General features: G+C 37.2%; 1 protein-coding gene across 1 annotated transcript in view; it reads left to right on the forward strand.

The window, feature by feature from the left end:
• Positions 1-14,571: 14,571 nt before the first annotated feature.
• Positions 14,572-22,286, forward strand: part of LOC121368663 (probable cytochrome P450 CYP44) — a 13,521-nt gene continuing 5,806 nt past the window's right edge. The window contains exon 1 of the mRNA XM_041493402.1: positions 14,572-14,890. Within this exon, the coding sequence (XP_041349336.1) occupies positions 14,689-14,890 (202 nt within the window). The 5' untranslated portion in view covers positions 14,572-14,688. The remainder of the gene's footprint in view (positions 14,891-22,286) is intronic.

Here is a 22,286-nt window from a genome sequence, read left to right on the forward strand (position 1 = left end):
CCTCAATACTATTTCCATTAAAAAAACATTTTTCATAATTCTTTAGAGGACCTCCATTTCTAAAAACAATAACCTTGGTCTTTCTTAAATTCACAGCCATACCTGTAGTATTACAAAACACTTCTAATGCACTAATTTTCTTGTGTAGCTGTAAAGGAGTGTCAGAAACAGTTGATACATCATCAGCAAACGTAAGAGCATATACTGATTTACAATCATTTGATATAAAAACACCTTGTCCACCACACTCTTCCATAGTTTTTACAAGCCTATTTATAAAAATAATTAACATTTGTGGGCTCAATATACATCCTTGTCGGGTGCCGATATTACAATGAAAATAATCTGATAAGCCATTTGGTGTTCTTACACAAGCACTTAGTTTAGTATATATTAATGAAATTACAGATAAATATTTACCACATATTCCAACTTCAGCAAGACTTTTTAAAACAAATGTATGATTAACATTATCAAAAGCTTTAGAAAAATCTACAAAAAGACAATAAAATCGACCTCTTTTTTTCCAGGCATATTTTTGCACAAGAACTTGCAGTGAAAAAAATATGATCAGCAGTAGAATAATCTGGTCTGAAGCCTGCTTGAGATTCGTCAATAATATTACTGTTATCATACCATTCTTGAAGCCTTGTATTAAGAATAGAAGTAAACACCTTACGTGTGGTATCAATTAGTGATATACCTCTATAATGCAACCAGATGCAATGCCTTCAAATATTATTATTGTGTAAGTTTCACTCCCTTAATGGCATACCGATCACATGATTCTAAACGTGGCCGCGAACAGTACTTTGACGTCACTGGCCGTCTATTGGTTGAAATATTATGAAAATAAAAATTGAACTTTGTCATATGCAAACGATGTCACGACGCAAACCAATTTTTGCAGATGGCTTGTTCTATTGGTTGAAATATTACGAAAACACAATTTGGACTTTGTTATATGTCACCAATCAAAGATATTTTGTCTATTTTGTAATAACGGAGAATTGTGTCGGACGGTTGTGCGTGTAAAAATAAGCCAGGGAGAAAAACAACAACTTTGAAGACCAGAATGGAGTTGTTTTATTTGTTTTGTTAACTTGACTACATTTTCTGTGCATTTTAATTTGGACAATCTAAATTTTATTTGCAGGAGGAAAAATGTTTTTGCAGAGACAGTTACGTTGCTGGGCCCATATTTTCGAAGTCATCTTAGCCACGATATGTCGTAAATCCGTCGTAAGTGACTGCGGCAATTGTCGTAGCGTATTTTCGAAGCCATCTTAGCCACGATATGTCGTAAATCCGTCGTAAGTGACTGCGGCAATTGTAGCATATTTTCAAAATTATCTAACTCCAAAATATCGTAAACACATCGTAGATCCTACGACAGGTTCCTACCTGTCGTAGATTAGAAACCAATATGGCGCCTTAGTTCTTATTTCATGATAATGCAGGGTTTCACATGACGCAGGAATCCTGCGTATTTGACGCAACATTTACCTAAAATACTCCTAAATAAAATCTGTGTGCGTCATCGTTGACGCATAATATTTCCGATGTCAATCGATTTTACATTATTTTTTTTTTTAATACATAAAAATCTAACGACTAATTCAATTAAATTTCAATTCCATTTATTGCACAATACCAAACAAACTGGTGTCAGCAAACAGATAGAAAAAAAAGAAAAGCATACAACATCAACGAAGTTCAATACGAAAATAGCCGAGCGGTTTAACTGGTTCCCAACCTTATCAATACGTTTAACGTAACTTAAAGGGACAGACCCTAGTTTCAACCTGTGAAAATGAACACTAAGTTTAGTTAATTTACAAACCTGTAACACATTTGGATAAAGTTACAAATGAGTGAAACATGAGTCTGTGACTTTGAAATGGTGAAATACCCTCTAAAAATAGACTACTACTTTTACTTCTCAGACGCACGCGCGTTTTTAAAAATATGAGAAATGCATTTTGTGATATTAAAAACACCAGGATGACCAAAACACTTCGAATGTACGGAAACTGATAATCTAAGCCATAAAATCTAAGTAAAGTATGATTTCAGTTATCAAAAACGGCTATAATAGTAAATAAATATGCCTTAGTGTTTAAAAACTAGGGCATGTCCCTTTAAGTGTTAAAACCAGTGTGTTTCATGTAGTACGCTAGTCCATTTGTTTAAATTTAGATCAATGCGACAATCAGGTCAGGTCAGGTCATAGGGCTTTACGTGCACATTCAGAGCAAGCTGTTGTAGACAGGTAAACTTGTTCTCTTTGCCGGGGATTCGGACGCTTGCATAATATCCATTCTGCCAAGTCAGCTATACCGAGATGAAGTTTAGAGGGAATTTCCTTGGTGACGTCACCAGAAATACCCCATCTTTTCTATCTCTATTTAATGGGAGTTTCCATTTTTTGTTTACGACAAATATCGTAAATCATGACACACTAAGAGAACTTTACGATACCTTCAAAAATCTGTCGTATCTTAAATCTACGACATTCGTATTTTGCTCGTAACTAGCTACGATATGTTGTAGCTAAGATGGCTTCGAAAATACGGGCCCTGGAGCCAATTTCACAAAATATCGTAAATCTACGTCTGCGACTAGCAGTTAAACCGGTCGTACGTTTGCATGTGTTTGGAATCAATTTCACGCAGAAAATGACATCATTACGGAAGATGAAGCATTTTATTGACAAAAGAAAACAAATATGTGTATTTTAAACTATATTTGGTTTATAGTTAATAGTAACAAGAACTGTGGTTTACGGCTTAGAACATGTGGTGTTGTATAATACAGGTATATAACCGTGTATCAAACGGGGCAAATTCGTCTACATTCCCCCAATATGGATACCTAGAAACTTCAGTGAATACACCAACACTATTAACAAAACAAACCATGACAACGAGGACGGGATGTAGCCCAGTGGTAAAGCGCTCGCTCGATGCACGGTCGGTCTGGAATCGATCCCCGTCGGTGGGCCCAGTGGGTTATTTCTCGTTCCAGCCAGTGGACCACGACTGGCATATCAACGGCCGTGGTATGTATTATCCTGTCTGTGGGATGGTGCATATAAAAGATCCCTTGCTGCTAATCGAAAAGAGTAGTCCATGAAGTGGCGACGGCGGGTTTCCTTTCTCAATATCATAAGTGGAAATGATACTATCGAACGCAGCACCACTAATTTGGCAGCGGTAAACTCGTTAAAGGCCACCGCAGACATTTGCAACTTTGTCGCATGCAAGCAACTTTTTTTCTCGTTGCACTGATCCGCACACACATGCGACAACCAGCAATTTTAGTCTGACAGTGATCACGTGACAGTCAAAATGGCGATTTTTTCCCGTATTTGTTTCGATGATGGTCATCGAGATATGTTCTACAAAATATTTGTTATGACGTAGAAGACTGAATTTACGTAAAGTTGCACTGAATTCGTCCCACACGCTTTTTGGTCCTTTAGGATATAACCACACAATTTGTGTAGAAAACCTGTATAAACATACCTGATATTCCAAGCGCAGATTCCATCTCTGCAAGACACATCTCCCTTTTAGCCCTATTGCTATATTCTGGGGATGTTGTGTCAAAAAGATATGACATTGTCTGCCACATCATCACAATTCATCGTCTTTTTCTGTAGACCACATGCTACTGGAGGCTGCCATTTTGAGTCATGTGATCACTATCTATCCGTTCATTGGCAGTTTAAATTATTACGTCAACGTTTTGTTGCATGGAAGGCGCACACGTTTGCGACAGCGTGCAATTTGATGCAATTACATGCAATAAAATCAAACATGTTTAATCGGAGCAATTTCAGTTGCATGCAACAAAAATTGCATCGCAGGCTAGCGCACACGATGCAACGACGTACGATTTTTGTTGCATGCAACAAAAATTGCACCTTGTTGCAAAGGTCTGCGGTGGCCTTAAGTAGCAGAACGACAATGACGTGACGTCACTAAGAATAGGTTTAGTGCTGAAACACTCAGTGACGTAACACAATACCACCCGTCTATATAGGTAAGTCATAGTCTGCTTTTAGTTTTAAAAACATGTTTTCTAGGCCCGTAGCCAAGGGGTGTGTGGGGGGGGGGGGTGATAGGCGCGAACGCACCCCCCTCCCCCAGCGAGAATTGGAATTCCGCCAAAAAATGTACAATGCTTTTTATTTCCTATTATAAGTATTTTAACATTTACCCTAACAGATGGCTGTATTAAATGCTAGTTTATTCGAAACCATTATTGGAAGCCTGCCCTCCGATATTACTTAGCTCGTCTCTGTAGACGTTTCAGCGTTCGGAAATTTCCGTAAATATTTTTGTTGGCCTAAAATGGTGCATGCGTTACACGAATGACATTACAAGGCGTCTTTATGGGTATATTCAATTGAGAACCAGTCTATCATGTAAGTAATTGTGGCGCGCTATTTTTTCGACTTACAAACTACGACTATCATGGGACGACCTAAGCAAAGAGAGGGAACCAAAAAACGTGTAGCCAAGAGGTGTCAAACTATGGACGCTTTTTTATGAAAAAGAAAAAGGGTATAATATAACTGGTCAATAAAATAAATACGTTTACGAAATATCTTGATCAACTACGATCACCCCAAAAATAATAAAATGTCAGTTAAATATGACTATTGACTTTGTTGCGTTCGGCGAATTGCTTTTTATATTGCATGTTGTTTAGAGATGAATTTATTTAACAGCTGACACAGTCGAATGCGTTCTCAACTCAAACTGTGTCTGGCATATGATTGGTACCGGTACCGTAAATATGTTTAACATGTCATACATTTAATTCCGTCTCGAATAAAGTCATTGGTGGAACTTCGATTGCAATACCCTTGTCGAATCAAGGGGAAGCAATTGACTTAAATATTATTCACGAAAGCGATCCCGATGCCTCGATGCCGTCAATACACCAAATAGAAAACAAAACTATGCCCAATACCAACATTTAAACACATTGATGGGGTCTTTTTTACCACGCGCGCGTTTAGTGATTCAATTGTTATTTTTCTAGATTCCTCTTTTTACAAACTATGAATCATTGTCTGTTAATGATAACATTATACTCATCATACAACCCTCCAAATGCGTACGGGCTCCAGTTTTTCTGGGGGTGGGAATTGGGGTTGTCAGGCTGAGTTTTGCTCGAATTTAGAGGATTTTTTTTTAAAATGCCCGAATTATCGACATTGCACCATCGACGAATGAAGATGGGAAATCTTTTTGTTTTATTAAACTGCTCACTAGACGTTCCAAATATGTTTTTCAATAAAATACTTGAAGATAAGCGTGAAATTAAATTTCACGACTGATGATTTCTACCTTGGACATGCATGATCGGATCAGACATAAAGTATATATTGGCGTATTTGGAAATTATCATAAAATAGTGTACGAGATGTACCCATTATGTAAGCATACGCATGTTCCATATATTTATGTTTCTTCTACCCATACACATATGCAATATACTCAGTTAAGTACATTATTCATCAATGTTAACGGTTTTACAGTTTTAATGTAGTTAAAGTTTACTACTGCTCTTGAAGTCTTATTTAAAAAAAAGTACGCGCTACGACCTTAAAATACTTTAAAGGGACACTTCCTAGTTTCAACCCGTGAAAATTAACACTAAGTTTAGTTAGTCTACAAACCTGTAACACAGTTGGATAAAGTTACAATTGGTTGAAACAAGAGTCTGTGACTTTGACATGGTGAAATACCCTCTAAAAACAGACCAAAACTCGACTCCATGACTGTTACTTCTCGGACGCACAAATGTTTTTAAAAATATGAGAAATGCATTTAGTCATATTAAAAACACCCAAAACACATCGAATGTACGGAGATGGATAATCTAAACAATACAGTATAAGTAAAGTATGATTTCAGTTATCAAAAACGGGCTCTAATAGTAAAAAATATGCCTTAGTGTTTAAAAACTAGGGTATGTCCCTTTAAATAAAATATTAAAACCCCATCACAAATAGCTTCAGAATGCACCTCTGAGCATCTACATTTAAAACAATTCCGGGAACCATGCCCCCGAACGCCCTAGACCTCTCGCGCCCCATTGGGAGTTTGATTCGAGTGCCTTCGGCACCCATAATATAAATTTAGTTCCACCTAATATCTCAACGCATCGCCCCGCAAATATGGCTGGCTACGGGCCTGTTTTCTCATATATAATTTTTGTTTGTTTCAACGTAAGGGAAAAAAGAAAACTGTTTTGGCAAAAACAGATGATGTTCTGTGAAATTAAATAAAATTCTGCACAAAAGTATATGATTTAAACATACTGTGGGTCACTTCCATGTTAGTCCTAAACTGGACGGCAATTACAGAACTGTCATCTTGCCTTCGTATTCAATCAATTATTACGTATCTTAATGTAATTTGTTTGACTAGTTCGTCACGTTTGACAGGCAGGTTATTTTATGACATCAATTTCAGTAGACACAGATATGTGCAAATAATCACCCCACCTCCCTATTCTCCACCCCGACCCCAGTCCCACCTAAACCCACAACGGATTTTATTTAATGAAAAATAATGCTATTTGTACTGTTTCTGTTTTTAAGAACATAGTTGATCACTCAAATGAAACTGTTTTCTGAAACAAAAAGTGCTCAAACGATTTATGGTGGACCTTTTATGAATTTGTATCTATTAATGGGACCGGCCTCGGTGGCGTCGTGGCAGGCCATCGGTCTACAGGCTGGTAGGTACTGGGTTCGGATCCCAATCGAGGCATGGGGTTTTTAATCCAGATACCGACTCCAAACCCTGAGTGAGTGCTCCGCAAGGCTCAATGGGTAGGTGTAAAACCACTTGCACCGACTAGTGATCCATAACTGATTCAACAAAGGCCATGGTTTGTGCTATCCTGCCTGTGGGAAGCGCAAATAAAAGATCCCTTGCTGCCTGTCGTAAAAAGAGTAGCCTATGTGGCGACAGCGGGTTTCCTCTGAAAATAGTGTCAGAATGACCATATGTTTGACGTCCAATAGCCGATGATAAGATAAAAAATCAATGTGCTCTAGTGACGTCGTTAAATAAAACAAACTTTACTATTAATGGGGTATTTCAAGCTCTGACTGTAAAACATTTCATAGGTGACAGTACATTTTTATTATCTTATACTGATTTACTCATCCAGCATTACTACGTGTGCAAAAATTAAAAAGGTGTAATGACTTAGATTCTGTATACAATTGTATAGTAAATAGTCAGTAATTCCTTTAGTTCCAATGTATTTAAAACTCCGTTTTAGTAGTGAAGATATGTACTTGTGTGTCTGCTGGATGTCATTTTAAGCAACACAACTACTGTTCTCTTTGTTGCATTACAAAAACGTTTAAAATTAAATATGGTTACGGGACATAAAACATGATTAAAGCTGCAGTCTCTGGAATATGTTTATTATTTAAGCATTTAGAATAGATGATCCACCACATCGCTATAGTTACGCAATGCTCGCTTATCTAAATTATCTAGGTCAACTTCAAACGCAATGGCCAGCTTTGTTTTTCTTCATTTAGCGGGACGCCAGTAGAACTGGGACTTTACATGATTTGCGCAGGCGCTGAGCTTCTCACGTGATTTTGAACAAATTTAACTGTCTTGATTGAGGGGTCGTCTCATATCTCCAAAACATATTTATATCCATAGAGGTATGGTACAACATCGTTCCAGGGGTCGGTCGGAGATTTGTCTTGAAATTTTGACAGTGGCCAGCGGTTGGCATACGCGTTACATGTAAGGGGGTGTTAATAATTACGTAACGCTCTAGGGATAGAGGAAGAGGGTGTTGTGTTCGATTTACGTAACATTTTTCCAGACTATATGTTATTTTTATTCATTACTTAGACCTTAAAAGGTGTTTTTGGAAATGCGCGGTCGGTCAAGGATCGATCCCCACCGGCGGGTATATAAAAGGCCATGGTATGTGATATCCTGTCTGTGGGATGGCATATATAAACGATCCCTTGCTAAACAACAAATGTAGCGTGATTCCAAGGCGCGTGTGTAGGGATTTCAGCGGGGTTGGGGGTTATAGACTGTTCAATCTGATTAAAGTTAGCTCTACTGGGTCTACCAGTAGATCTAACAGCATTGCGTGGCCATCATCCAAATTCCAAATTCCACAGCATCACCACACCCTCCGCCTTCTACCGATCATTCGGCGGCTGGTGCTCTCTTGCGCCAGTCAGTTCAGGCGGTCCTTTCTCCTACCTCTCCCACCTTTTCCTGTGCGGTCCTTTCTCCTACCTCTCCCACCTTTTCCTGTAACGGGCAGAGGAGCCGGTCGAGGCCGGCACCCGTGCCCATGATAGGCGTGTGCTACAACAGCTTATTCTGAATGTACACGTTAAAACCTAGTCCTGTCCTGCGGCTACCCACAAAACTGCAATGGACCAACTTCTTCACTTGAATGATATACATTATCAGTGGTAGTTACAAAGCACTGAAAAAAATGTGCACTTGTTTCCAGGAGAAGATAAATGAACCTGGTCTGGGAAAATAAATTAGAATTCGATGCTATAAGTTTAAGGTATTTTATGTATCCACCCAAATGAATTAATTCTGCAGCTTAATGGCTATTTACCCTAATTCTGGCTTTCTCACGTATATCAAACCTCAATTTCATCAAAAACAAATCAATGAAATATGTTCTGTGTAGTTTTTGACCACCAAATAAATAATCATATAAATAATCGATCAGTTTCCTTTTGTTAATGAATTTTAAATATTAATTCTAAATATGAAGAACAAGGCACATAATGAACAGCCTATTGGCAAACATTTATCAACAAATATGTGTTCAAGTAACTTGAAAAAAGTTCAAATTCTGATGGAAATATTGAAAGTGTTAAAAGCTGATTTAATATCCATCTTGCCTATCAAAGTATCACGTCCTAAACTATCTACCATTTTGATTGCTTTATCAAATGTGCAATAATTAGCGGAACTGCGGTCTGGGTAAATGAAATTATTCAGGCTAGATCCCCAGTTCATAGGCGTAAGATAGACACGTACACCAACTAACCAAAACTGTGTTTACGTGCCTAAATCGACTGAGGGTTCGTGCACATCCATTCCGTCTCGATTGCGAAATGAACATAAGATTATAATAATGTTCACAAACGTGTATGATATACACTAAGACAAATATATAAACTAATGTATTGTACATCAATAGCAAATGTGTAGCTTACATTTATGTAATATTTACACACGTATACACTCCGTTTTCACGTGTGATGATCTGTTTTGTATTTGGTAGCTTTAATCAGAAATCCACATAGTTTAATCAACTGTCGTGTTATCAATGGACAGTAGTTGATTTAATTTATATATTGATGCTTTATTGTAAAGAAAATGTGGGTTTTCTAAGCTAGTCTTGGAAGTGGCAGTAATCCTACATGTTACGAATCTCCTAAGGTTTTTCCCAAGTACAAGCACTTGATATTGGATCATGGAAGCAATAATCTATTAAAGGGACATTCCTGAGTTTGCTGCATTTTTTAAGATGTTATCGACTAACAGAGACTTTTTAACGATTGTAATTACATATCAAATATGTTTTTCTGCATAAAATATTAGTGGCTGTATATTAAACGTGTTTCTGATCGTTCTAATATTTGTACTAGGTTAAATTTCATCATATTTCCTAAAATGTTTTTTTCGTACGTACGAAATTATTTGAAGACAAAATCCAGTTTGGGCTTCTTACAAATATTAAGACGACCAGAAACACATTGAATATACAGACATTGATATTCTAAACAAGAAAATATATTTAATGTACAAGTTTAATCGTAGAAATATTTTATTTTTCGGAAATATCTTACAATGCAGAAAACCCAGGAATGTCCCTTTAAATACTTTGCGTAATATATTTTCGACTCCGTTGTGCAGAGATATGATTTGTTTTGGTTTAATGTATCTGCCTCTTAAATACTCTAAAACTAGGATGAATTGGTAATTGTTCTTTACACCATTGACATTACAGAGTTGATTCTACCATTTATGTTTATATTATATCTGCTGTTTCTATAGAAAGGCTACATGCAGGTATCTTGTATTTATTACATACCCATTAAAGCTTACTATATAAATACAGCTCTGAATACAAGAATTGAATACAACTTTCCGTATTCAACTCAACTGCCGGAACTATACCGTATTCAACGCTACTATTTATAGCACATGGTTACCGGGAATGCCCTTCGCGATATGTAAACAAAGTTTGTGCTTGGTTTGTTTAAAATGTTATTTTGTGGAAAATTTGAACTGAAAACAGACGAAAACGGTGACAAATATTTACAATTTAATGAGCGCGATACCAAAACTTGAGACGGGAACACTACTAACCAACGAGCTTTTAATCCACAATAGTTAAGGTCGACGACAGTCACTTTTTGGACCCTTGTTTTGGCTTCGTTTCATCGCACACAATTCTTATTCTTTTTCAATAAATAAAACATCTCCAACCGTAATTTTGTGATATGATATATTTGACAAAAGGTACGTTTTATTTCTTTCATCTTTCAAAACTTCAATTAACATTTTGTCCAGAATTATGAAAAAAAAGAAAAAAGTACCGACCTGTAAACAGCGTTGTCTGCTTCTTATAGGAATTTGACAGGGGTCAAGGTTAGTAGACTAGTTTTTATTTTAATGTAGCGCAGCACTGTAATAATACAGCTAATTTTGAATTTAAATGACGTCAGTATTCCAATGACGTCACTTTTCATCTCCTTACAATAATCATAAACTGGGTACATGACGTTTGCTTTTTGGAAAAATTCCAATGTAAAATTGCTATTGAATTTTTTTCTTCTTAACATTACTAATGCACCTGGATGTCTTTGAAAAAAATTTCTAATAATGTATCATGAATTCAGTCACCATATCTTACTAAGCCTCCACTTATCATATCTAAAATGCAAAATTTTACAGTTTTAGATTTTTTTGTTTTTAAAAAATTTAAATTTAAGTTTAATATTTCATTAAAAATGAAGTAAAATCTAATGATTGATTTTTTTCCCTTTAAATATTTCAAAATCTTTCCAAGACAACACTGTGCAGATAGAACATATGTAGAAGAAAAAATAGCTGCTCATTGTATGAAGAAATTCCAAAATTTGATAAAGTTATTACATTTTGAAGTTGGTGTCCCTCAAGTTTCCATTGCTAAAATTGGCCATGGCAAGGCACTGTGGTAGGTGTTTTAACACAGCCTCTGTATACTCTCAGTTTAAAGGTGACATACCGATACTTACCGAGCATTGCTTTAATATGTATATCATTGGAATGCATTAGTGTGGGCCAGTTTTTAGGGGAAAAAATGGACTGATAGGCCTCAGATTACAGTTATCTTCCCATTTGGTTGTCCAAAATCCGGAAGTTTCACCACGCAAGTAGTCTGCTGTTTGACTGTGATTATTTCATGGCAGACAGCTATGAAGTGGCAACTGTTTGACTGAAGTGACAGGGGATAGCATGTAGTTTGTAAACATGTGTAACTTGTTGACATTGAAGACTTGTTTGTGGTAATTCCGGCCCATGCAAAAGTAGTGCTTTTTGTGTAACATGGGTGTACTCCGGCCTGGTTTAGAGGGTGTGTCTGTTTAAACCAATATGCTGGGAGAAAGAGCTGGACAACAGGAGTTGTCCTTTTCAGGGTATGTGTCCCCCATGCAGGCAAAGGTACATACAAAACTTCACGGGCCTGCTGATATTAATAAAAATGTTATAGCCACTAAGGCTATATAGAAACATATAGCGAAATTAATTGTGGTCTGAGGCCGTTTCCACTCTGGAAGTGACAGTCGTTAAAAGTGTACAATCTTATGTGGTTTCTGTAAATTCGAGAGCTCCAAAGGGAGACAATTTTTGTGTTTCGTAATACCCTTCTCGCACAGGACTATAGTATCACTTTCTCGTTAAAACAAACCGGCCTCGGTGGTGTCGTGGTTAAGCCATTGGGCATAAGGCTGGTAGATACAGGGTTCGCAGCCCGGTACCGGCTCCCACCCAGAGCCGTGTTTAATGACTCAATGGGTAGATGTAACCACTAACAACTAACTCACTGTCCTGAACAGACAGCCCAAATAGCTGAGGTGTGTGCCCAGGACAGCGTGCTTGAACCTTAATTGGATATAAGCAAGAAAATAAGTTGAAATGAAAAATAAAACAAATAGGCGCGTGGAGGGTAACAAGCCATCGTAAGCGGGTGTCAACAACCATTTAAAAAATATAAGCAAAACTATAAAATATCTTATGTCAAAGTTTCTTTATTTGAACATTATCAGTTGAACACACACACACACACACACACACACACACACACACACACACACAGTGGTCGGCCTAGGTCGAGAAAAATAAGTCGCCATAGTGGTTTTCAAAAATCGCCACTTTCAGAATTTTGTAGCCACCTTAAGAAAAAAATCGCCATATTTATTTTCAATAACAATCAATAAAAAAAACCCACATGTTCTTTTATACTTTTATATGTATTACATTAAATACATGGCAGATATATAAATATTTCAAGCACATTCATCTCACACCTATTACTTTTTAATATATCAATTAATAAAGCTTTGTAAAGTGGGAACAGGTACCGGGGTGCGAAACCAGTATCTCCCAACCTTCTGTCCAATGGCTTAACCACGACACCACCTAGGCTAGTTCTACTGTCTGCTTTTATCATGCATAAAACCCTGCTTGCACTGGATGCTGTTTATTTCGGATTTGCAAATTCAAGAACAAAATAACGGGTTATGTAGCCCAGTAATTAGCTCCGTCTCCATCGGCACGCGACTTAACGGGCAACGGGCAACTCTATTAACGTGCCCCTATCCACAAGGGTTCAGGCACGCCCGCCCCGGATCTAGCCTCTGACTTCGCCAGTGACCACCTCAGGGGCGGGAGGCACGCGACTTACCTCTACTGTCTGCCTGTGGCCACCTTTTAAACATTGACGGTAGTTCCCCAGTAATTAGGACACCAACGTGGCATGAAATAATCGCGCTTCATTGAAGATTTAATCAATAATGAGCCACACCTGTTGTAACAGGTGTAGGTAAGAAGATAAATCGGATTATTACTGTACATAAGCGTATGAGACAGGTGGGCAGGGGTGGGGTGGGTCAACTGCCCACTAGTTCTGGAGTAAAACCTCAAAAAAAATCGGGGAAAATTATAGATGTTCGGGCAAAATGTGCTGACTTGACACCTTTTTACCACGTATTTCTACCCGCAAAATTAGTTGTAATCCATCTAAAAATGCGCAGTGATTCGTTTGCAATCCTATATATATATAGCTGTTTGATAGTAATGCTAATATAAATAAATGTTGCTATCCAGATTCAGATTTCGTTTAATTCGGGCAAAAGCAAGTCTGCCCCCACCCCCCACCCCCACCCCCCTACAAAAATGGGAGCCCGTACGCCTATGATTACTAATAGCTTGAGTCACCTCTAGCCCTCCCCTTATTGATATCTTGTAATACTTTGATAACTGTCGACAACCAAATGGTCGCCAGCTACTGTGTCTAAAATACTATAAAAAAAATTGTCCTGAATCTGATGCCACAAAGCTTCAGTTTTATGATTCCCGGGTCCAGTTATGACATTAAACTGACAAATATATGTATTTCAGGAAAAAAATATATATAGCTCGGTGGTGCCGTGGTTAGGCCATCGGTCTACAGGCTGGTAGGTACTGGGTTCGGATCACAGTCGAGGCATGGGATTTTTTAATCCAGATACCGACTCCAAACCCTGAGTGGGTGCTCCGCAAGGCTCAATGAGTAGGTGTAAACCACTTGCACCGACCAGTGATCCATAACTGGTTCAACAAAGGCCATGGTTTGTGCTATCCTGCCTGTGGGAAACGCAAATAAAAGATCCCTTGCTGCCTGTCGTAAAAGAGTAGCCTATGTGGCGACAGCGGGTTTCAAAAATAGTGTCAGAATGACCATATGTTTGACGTCCAATAGCCGATGATAAGAAAAAAAATCAATGTGCTCTAGTGGCGTCGTTAAATAAAACAAACTTTACTTTTTTACTCTAGCCCTCGCCTTATTGATAGATAGATAGATAGATAGATAGATAGATAGATAGATAGGTAGGTAGATAGGTAATTAGGTAGGTAGGTAGGTAGTAGACAGGTAGGTAGGTATACATCGAATACATGTTAGGTCCCCGACATGATCCGCTTAACAGGCTGTTGCGTTCAGCGGTGCTGGTAGCTTTAATTGATATTAAAACAGCTGTCTCATGATCGCATAACCTTCGGAATTTTAAACATTTCATTGGTGAAAAGTGTTGGGCGTGTCTAAAGTGATAGCAGACGCATATATAACTGAATACATCCGAGTACGATCAAAACAGTATTACTTCTGTCCTTTTTATTTCCATCAAGATAGGTTCTTGCTAAACAAAATAATATTCGTATACAACACGTGTTTGTTCTTTTTATCTGTGCTGAATACACGTATGACGAGGTAGCCATTCACAAGTATTTATCTTTCTGTATAATCCCTTACAAAAAAAAGGAAGAGTTTTAGAGGGGAAGAAAAAAAAAGTAAGCGTGTGTTTTGGTTTTTTCTTAAAGACAAAAAGTACCAGTCATGACAGGAAAGAAGATATTTTCATCGAAGTATGTGAACGTACTGAAGGCCAGTGCCCGGTGGAACGCGGGTGGTATCGATGGTAAACAACCAGAGCTGTCGACTGTCATGAAGCAAGTCAACCCTGACGTCAAACCATTCTCAGAAATTCCGGGTCCTCGTGGTTTGCCGTTTGTCGGATCATTGTTATATTACAAAACAGGTGAGTGGAGCAGTGATGCTGAGGCACATTCAGGAGGGCGCGCTGTCTCATTTCATTTCAACTTATTTTCGTGCTTATATCCAGTTAAGGTTCAAGCACGCTGTCCTGGGCACACGCCTCAGCTATCTGGGCTGTCTGCCCAGGATGGTAGGTTAGTTGTTAATTGTTAGTGGTTAGTGATTTGGAAGAGGGTGTAGTGGCCTTACACCTACCCACTGAGTTGTTAAAACTCATTCTGGGTGGGAGCCCGTATCGGGTTGCGAACCCTGTACCTACCAGCCTTATGTCCGATGGCTTAACCACGACGCCACCGAGGCCGGTCGCGCTATCTCAGTCGTTTTTTGTTGTTGTTGTTGCTGTTGGCCTGGTGCAAATAAAGTGTGACATTTGACAAAAAATTCAACTTTAACAAATAGTCCGATTTTCAGCAATTTCAACAGGGGAATAGTATATATTTTGATGACAAAAATAAATTTTGTGGCTAAGATGTATAGAAGTAGGAAAATTTGTATCTATTTTGAATACAATGGACACCTTTTCATAATTTCATTGTAATATTCTGACCAGTTAATAATACAAGTTTTATTTATTATATTCAAATTTTTTTTAGTGTTGATATGTTGGCATGGACCCATTGCAATTTTATAAAGATCTATACATCTATAAATGGTTGCTGATAAAAAATATTGACATTATACATAGAAAATTATATGTATTTTCAGAAACCGGAATTATGGAAAAAAATTTAAATAACAAGGCACATATTTAGATTAGTAAAAATATCTTAACTATAATTCTGGACATGCTTACTTAACTTCCTGAAAATTTGAAGAAGATAACTCTTGTAAGTGCATAAATATAAGCTCTTGAATATTTCACTCTGAATAGGATTTCACCGTTATGGTTGGGACACATGCTATACAATAGCAATTTGAACAATTTAATAGTTGACATTTTATTACTGTTATCATAAAAACATATAATACATTCATATGATAATCATTTAAAACAATCTTAGCTTCCTAAAAACTCACATAAATGTGATCATAGAAGTGTTATTTCAAAGAACTGTGACATTTTGAACACCTTCCAAAATGTCAAATGAAAGACAATTAAACTTTCACAGAACTAAATACCCGGACAACATAAAAATAGCTCAAAGTTAATCAATTATGTACTTAGTGTCCATTTAATCTATGATTAGCCATACATTGCCACTCAAATATCCACATCCTTAGCGTTACCCTGAACCGTTATGGTTGGAACACAATAATAAACAACAAACTGTAGCTTCAAAAGAATTGTTCACAATCCATGTTTTGTAGCATATACACATATTATTCACTAAATAATGTTTGGTACTTCATTTGAATGAATTTTAGAATGCATAACCTTCATACATCAAATATTTGGTGCTTTCGATGAACAAATGTGCGAATGATTGAACATAAATTGAACTTTGTCAATAAATCTAAATGTGTATTGGATACTCACATACTTGTAATGCATGTGCACATGAAGTATAAAACAGCTTATCTCACCTTCATGTAAAATTCTTTTATCTCATTGGTTGTTTGCCGTTAGACAAATCCCTTATATCCCTGTGGGCGGAGCCAAATTCTCTTATACCCCGTCTGTAATTTCCAAGAGTTTCCAGCCACCCCAGTTAATGCTAAAGCAATAATTAGATTATAAATAAATAAAGTTTGTTTTTGTTTTTTTATAATGGGTTACGGAAATGTATGCAAGAGAATTGGATGAATAGTGTAACTATATAGTATTCTACACAACAATATATAAGGAAGAACCACCACCGTTATGGTTGGGACAGGTGTTACATGCTACCAAAGGATACTAGTAGAGTGTGACAAGCATAGAAAGGATAAACTACACTAGTTATTTACATTATCACTACATTTGTTATGAAATTGCTCATATTAAGCACAAATAACTGATTTATCTTAATTTCTATTCGTGCAGAAACAAGTAAAATGGGAAAAAAAGGGGTTTTGGAGACAATTACTTAATTTTCGAAAATGTACCATAGAAATCTTATTTATTGACCGATTTCATTGATTTTTGCGATTACAAATTTTGTGGTAATTACTCTATGTAAGCATATATCATATTCACTTAAGGAAGTGTGTTATTTTAATTTGTTCATAATTGCAGTTTTTATAAAATATGCTTGTCACGCAAAAAGTTGCCGTTTTTCACAGTTTTGTCAACTTTGTTGCTAGATATCTTTACTTCCGTTAGTGTGATTTGTCTGAAATTTGAAACATATATCAATTGGGTACATACAAATTAATTGACAACAAAGAACCATCAATACCACATTAATAGTCATTTTCAGAAGCTGAAATATACTGCAGACAAGAAAATTGAGTCTTATTTGCACCAGGCCTGTTGTTGTTTTTGTTGGTTTGTTGTTGTTGTTGTTGTTGTTGTTGTTGTTTTGTGTAGGTTTTTTTTTTTTTTTGCTTTTTTCGTCGTCTTTTTAGTTTTTTGTTTGTCAGTCAAATTGTTCAAGAGCGCTCGGCCTCATGAACACCTCACCGATAACTAGAGGCTATTTCATGTTGGGCTTTTGTTTTCGAATACGATATTTATGTCAACTCATGGTGTATGAGAATACGATATTTATGTCAACTCATGGTGTATGAGAATATGGTTTTCACACATTACGAGTTGACAAAAATTTGTATTCGAAAAACGCCATGAAATAATATATTCATCATATACATATTTCCTACTTTTTGACAATATCTTTTGCTTTTTGTTAATATCTTTCGCTTATCTTATCAAAAAAAACGCAAAGCCATGATTTATTTGTTCCGCTGGAATTTTTCCAGAACATTTACTAGACCATAGACTTTTTAAAAGAAATATGAATAAAAGTTATCTTTGTTTAATTAATAAATTAATAATTATGTAATAGTACTGCTGTTCAAAAATGCTTGACAAATCGATCACCCTTCCCCCCAAAAAACCAACAACAACAAACAAACAAAAACAAAAAGAAACAAAAAAAAACCCACCGTAAATCGAACTCGAAGTCAAACTTTAACTTTCATAAAGAATACTAAACGAGTTCCCGTGTGAGACCGTTTATATTGCAACAAGTGTGTTTTAAATCACACGAGTTGTATTACAGACAGTTTCACATGGTAACGAGTGTAGTATTTTATTTATTACACCGTACGTCAATGAAAAACAAAATAGCACATAATGACTTCCAAAATAGCACATAATGACTTCCAAAATAACCAAACAACACATTAAAAATGCACAGATTAAAGGCACTCAGTCACAGATGGTTGATCTAATTAATGGCCTAACAAAGTATTATCTGAAACTATATACATTTGATTTGTCGCTAAAAGTACTTTATTTAAGCTGGACGCATACCTGGTTTGAGAAGGGTGTCTGCACAAACCATTCGGAATCGACTTCGAGGAGCTGGTTTACGGGCTAGCAGACCGTATGTTGGCCCCGCCCTTCGACGTCAACATCGACATATACGTGTTCGCTGGTGCACGAATGTACAGGGGTGGACCTTGGGAAACTGGCGGCGAGTATGGTGTATGGTTAAGCGACGAGTCACGTTTCCTTCTGCAGCGACGTGATGGACCACAACGTGTTTACAGACGCGACAATGAACGTTTTGCCAACAACTGCGTCGCCCAAGTTGACAGATTTGGTGGAGGGGGTGTCATGAATGTGGGGAGCCATCTCATACACCGGCAGAAGTGAACTTGTGTTCGTACAAGGCAACCTGACAGCTGTACGCTACCGGGATGAAATTCTTCGCCGTCACATGCTTCCCATTTTGGATCGACAGAGAGAACTCTTTCACCAGAGGGTCGTGCGACCGAAATACATGCGCCGTTCGATCCGCCGTTCGATCCGCGCGAATCGCATAAAAGCAGGACCTTTTGGCCTCGATCTTATCCGGGATGGGCGTGCCTGAACCTATTCTTGGATATGGGCACGTAAGAAGAGTACCCATACTCATGTTCAACACAACACAAGGCCGCTTTTTATTATGTTTTTTTTTTTTTTTTTATGAGATCCGCCCAGGTTGTACGGCAGTAGCACCGCGCTCGCATGGGGTCGCACCGCACTTGCATGAAATACGCACAGGTTGCACGGCAGTCTGATGGATGTCGCACGGGAGTCGCAGGGGGTCCGATGGGAGTTGCACGGCTGAGCCCTACAGACTCCTGTGAGACTGCCGTGCGACTGCTGTGCAACTCCCATGCGACCAATGGGAACTATGCGAACTGTGCGACAGCCGTATGAAAATTTTCAACATTTGAAAAAACTCGCACCGGCATGCGATCCGTCCGAATTACATACGACACCCCTACAACCTATGCGAATCATCAACATACTGCAGTGCGACTCCCGTACGCCCTGTGCGATTTGGTAGTCGCACGGTATTCTCGTAGAAAATCGTTCAAGTGAGAACGGGGTATAACGAGCGAACACGAGTTTAATACGTTATTAAACGAGTTGTGAGATAAATGGTACCTAACGGACACGAATGTATTATTCTATTTCTTACATAGCCTCAAAAACCAGGTTTTAAGCAACTTTTTACATCTTTTCGACTAACCGTTTTTTACAGCCGTTGCACTTGTAGCGAATTTACGCGTCACAGACACGTGATTGTCAGGTTAACTATACGTCACTAATAGAATCTATCACCGTTGTGAGGTATAGATATAAGGCTATTCCAACCCGAGGGACAAAATGTTTTTTGTGAGGGCCGATGGTTATTTTGTCCCGAGGGTTGGAATTGCCTTATCTATACCTCACAACGGTTATTGATTCTTTTTCTTGCCCACTTAATTACAGAAACAAAACATTAATTTTGTAAGTTACGGTCTGTTTATTTTAGAACGATTCGTATACATTTCACCTGCAAACTCATTTAATCATACGCAAACAAAATATAGTCCACCTTATGCAACGACATAAATATGTAATGTTCAACTTACCAATAAAGTTGAAAATATTAATTTGTTTAAATATTTTTAAAACAATGATACAACGTGAAATGGCAAACCGAAATTTTAAAAACCATGAATTATGACGTCAATCGTCGAAAAACATGAGTTATGACGTCACGCGTATGTAGAAATCGTCTAGCCCTCGGGTCGGATAGATTTATCTAGCCCTAGGGTCAGACAGATTTTTATAGCACCGTGCAAAAGCTGGATAACCCTGTCCAGTGGGCAAGAAAGTGTAATCTATTTCCATCGTGTTGTTTTTCATTGGTTGCATGGCTTTGGTGACCTGGGCCCCGTTCCACGAAGCAATGGGCGTCTTAGCTGAAACAGGTGGAGATAACTCTATTCCAGATGGCGCGACGATCGACAGGGTCCCAGAAAGCTGGTTTGTCTCTGACTGGCTTCAGGTTATAAGCGACCAACTGAATGACTTGAAATTACGTATCAGTTTGTTTTAACAGTAAAGTAATATTTTAAATATCAGAATCTGTTTTGTTGCATTTTTCTTATTGTTTATCTAATTGGGAAAAGTACATAAACAAATTTTGGGTGGCAAAGTTGAGTTTTTATGCGGCAAAGTGTACCCATGCACACGTTTTTATACAGTGTCAACACGAACGCATTGAGTATTATACAAAATATATATTTATTACCTTTAATGTTAATGTCTTTTCCACCATATCTAAGTATATAAAATACTAGACCGCCCTGTGTAGGAACGTCCTGTATAGAGCCGTCATCACTATATATATATTTTTTTTGTTTAATACTACACACCCACACGTTATACCATCGACGTCCCAAACTGCGTTCACCTAACAACAAAAACACGAATACGATATTTACGGAAATATTATTCTACATTTTTCAGCTACGATACGTGTAACAAAATAGATTTTAATCATTTAACGTAAAATAATCAACAATTTGGATGTAAAACAAATCCATTCTAGTAAACAAAAGTGAAACACCCTACAGTAAACAGGAAAAAGTGCGACGTTTCTAACTGCGTTCTGGCGCATGCGTTTGCAAAAAGTATCGTAATGCGCATGTGCAGTTTATCATTTTCCATTTTTAAGACAACTACATGAAAAAATATATGTTTCTTAATTAGGTACAGTTGCCGAACACTTAATTTATTCAATTGTTTTAAAGGAAAAATGTCCGCGTTTTATCAACACATCGCTCACACTTGATGTCAATACTGACAGGCATTATGTCCATACCTGCGCATATTTTGTAAAATATATTTTTTTTTTAATGAATTGATTCTAAATTAACCAAATTTATATACTCAAAATTATTTACAACTGTTATGAATGGATTATGAATACTATTCACTACAATAGAGGCACAAAAATGTAGCATACCTTTTGCAGATCGAATATAATAATTGAAAACAAATTCTAACAACAGAGGTCCTAAAAATCATAAACATTAAAAATTTTGGCCTTGTTGATCTGGCACGTGTGAGGTCATGTGACACGCACCGAATGTTAATTCATCTTTCTCCATTTTAAGTCAATTTCTACGAGTCATGTGGACCCCATATCGGTAATTTTAAGGAATAAACAAAAACGACTTAGTAAAATTAATGGTTTTAGGGGTTTGTAAAGTTTTGTATTTAGATACTTACTTTTCTTAACTTTATTGTTTATAAAAATGTTCCTGAACTGTGAAGAAAAACCGTATACATGAACGACATGCCGATGACAACAAATCGGATGTTGATTGCGCGAACCGTGCACGAGAAAACAAAGTGAACGGAATTTGAAGCATAACGCAGTTAGGGACGTTGACGATATATAAAAACCTTCCCGGCTTTTCATATATATTTTATTGATTATTATCCACAATATACATATATTTTCTTTATTATTACTGACTTCCCCCCTCATATCTCAGTACACGTGTAGACAAACGTCAACTGGTAACCATTCACTGCAGTGTATACTATAGACCGTCATGTGCAGAACCGTGCTGTGTAGGAACGTCATCACTATATATATTTTTTAATACTCGCACACGCACATGTTAAATATATATATTCTTTTTTCCCCGAGTATTATCCAAAATATACATATATTTTCTTTATATACAAAATATATATTTATTCCCTTTACTGTTAATGTGTTTTCCACCATATCTAAGTATATAAAATACTAGACCGCCCTGTGTAGGAACGATACAAAATATATATTTATTCCCTTTACTGTTAATGTGTTTTCCACCATATCTAAGTATATAAAATACTAGACCGCCCTGTGTAGGAACGTACTGTACAGAGCCGTCATCATTATATATATTTTTAATACTATTATCCACAATATACATATATTTTCTTTATTATTATTCACTGCAGCGTATACTATAGACCG

Source organism: Gigantopelta aegis, chromosome 3, assembly GCF_016097555.1.
Source record: "Gigantopelta aegis isolate Gae_Host chromosome 3, Gae_host_genome, whole genome shotgun sequence".
Classification (NCBI taxonomy): domain Eukaryota; kingdom Metazoa; phylum Mollusca; class Gastropoda; order Neomphalida; family Peltospiridae; genus Gigantopelta; species Gigantopelta aegis.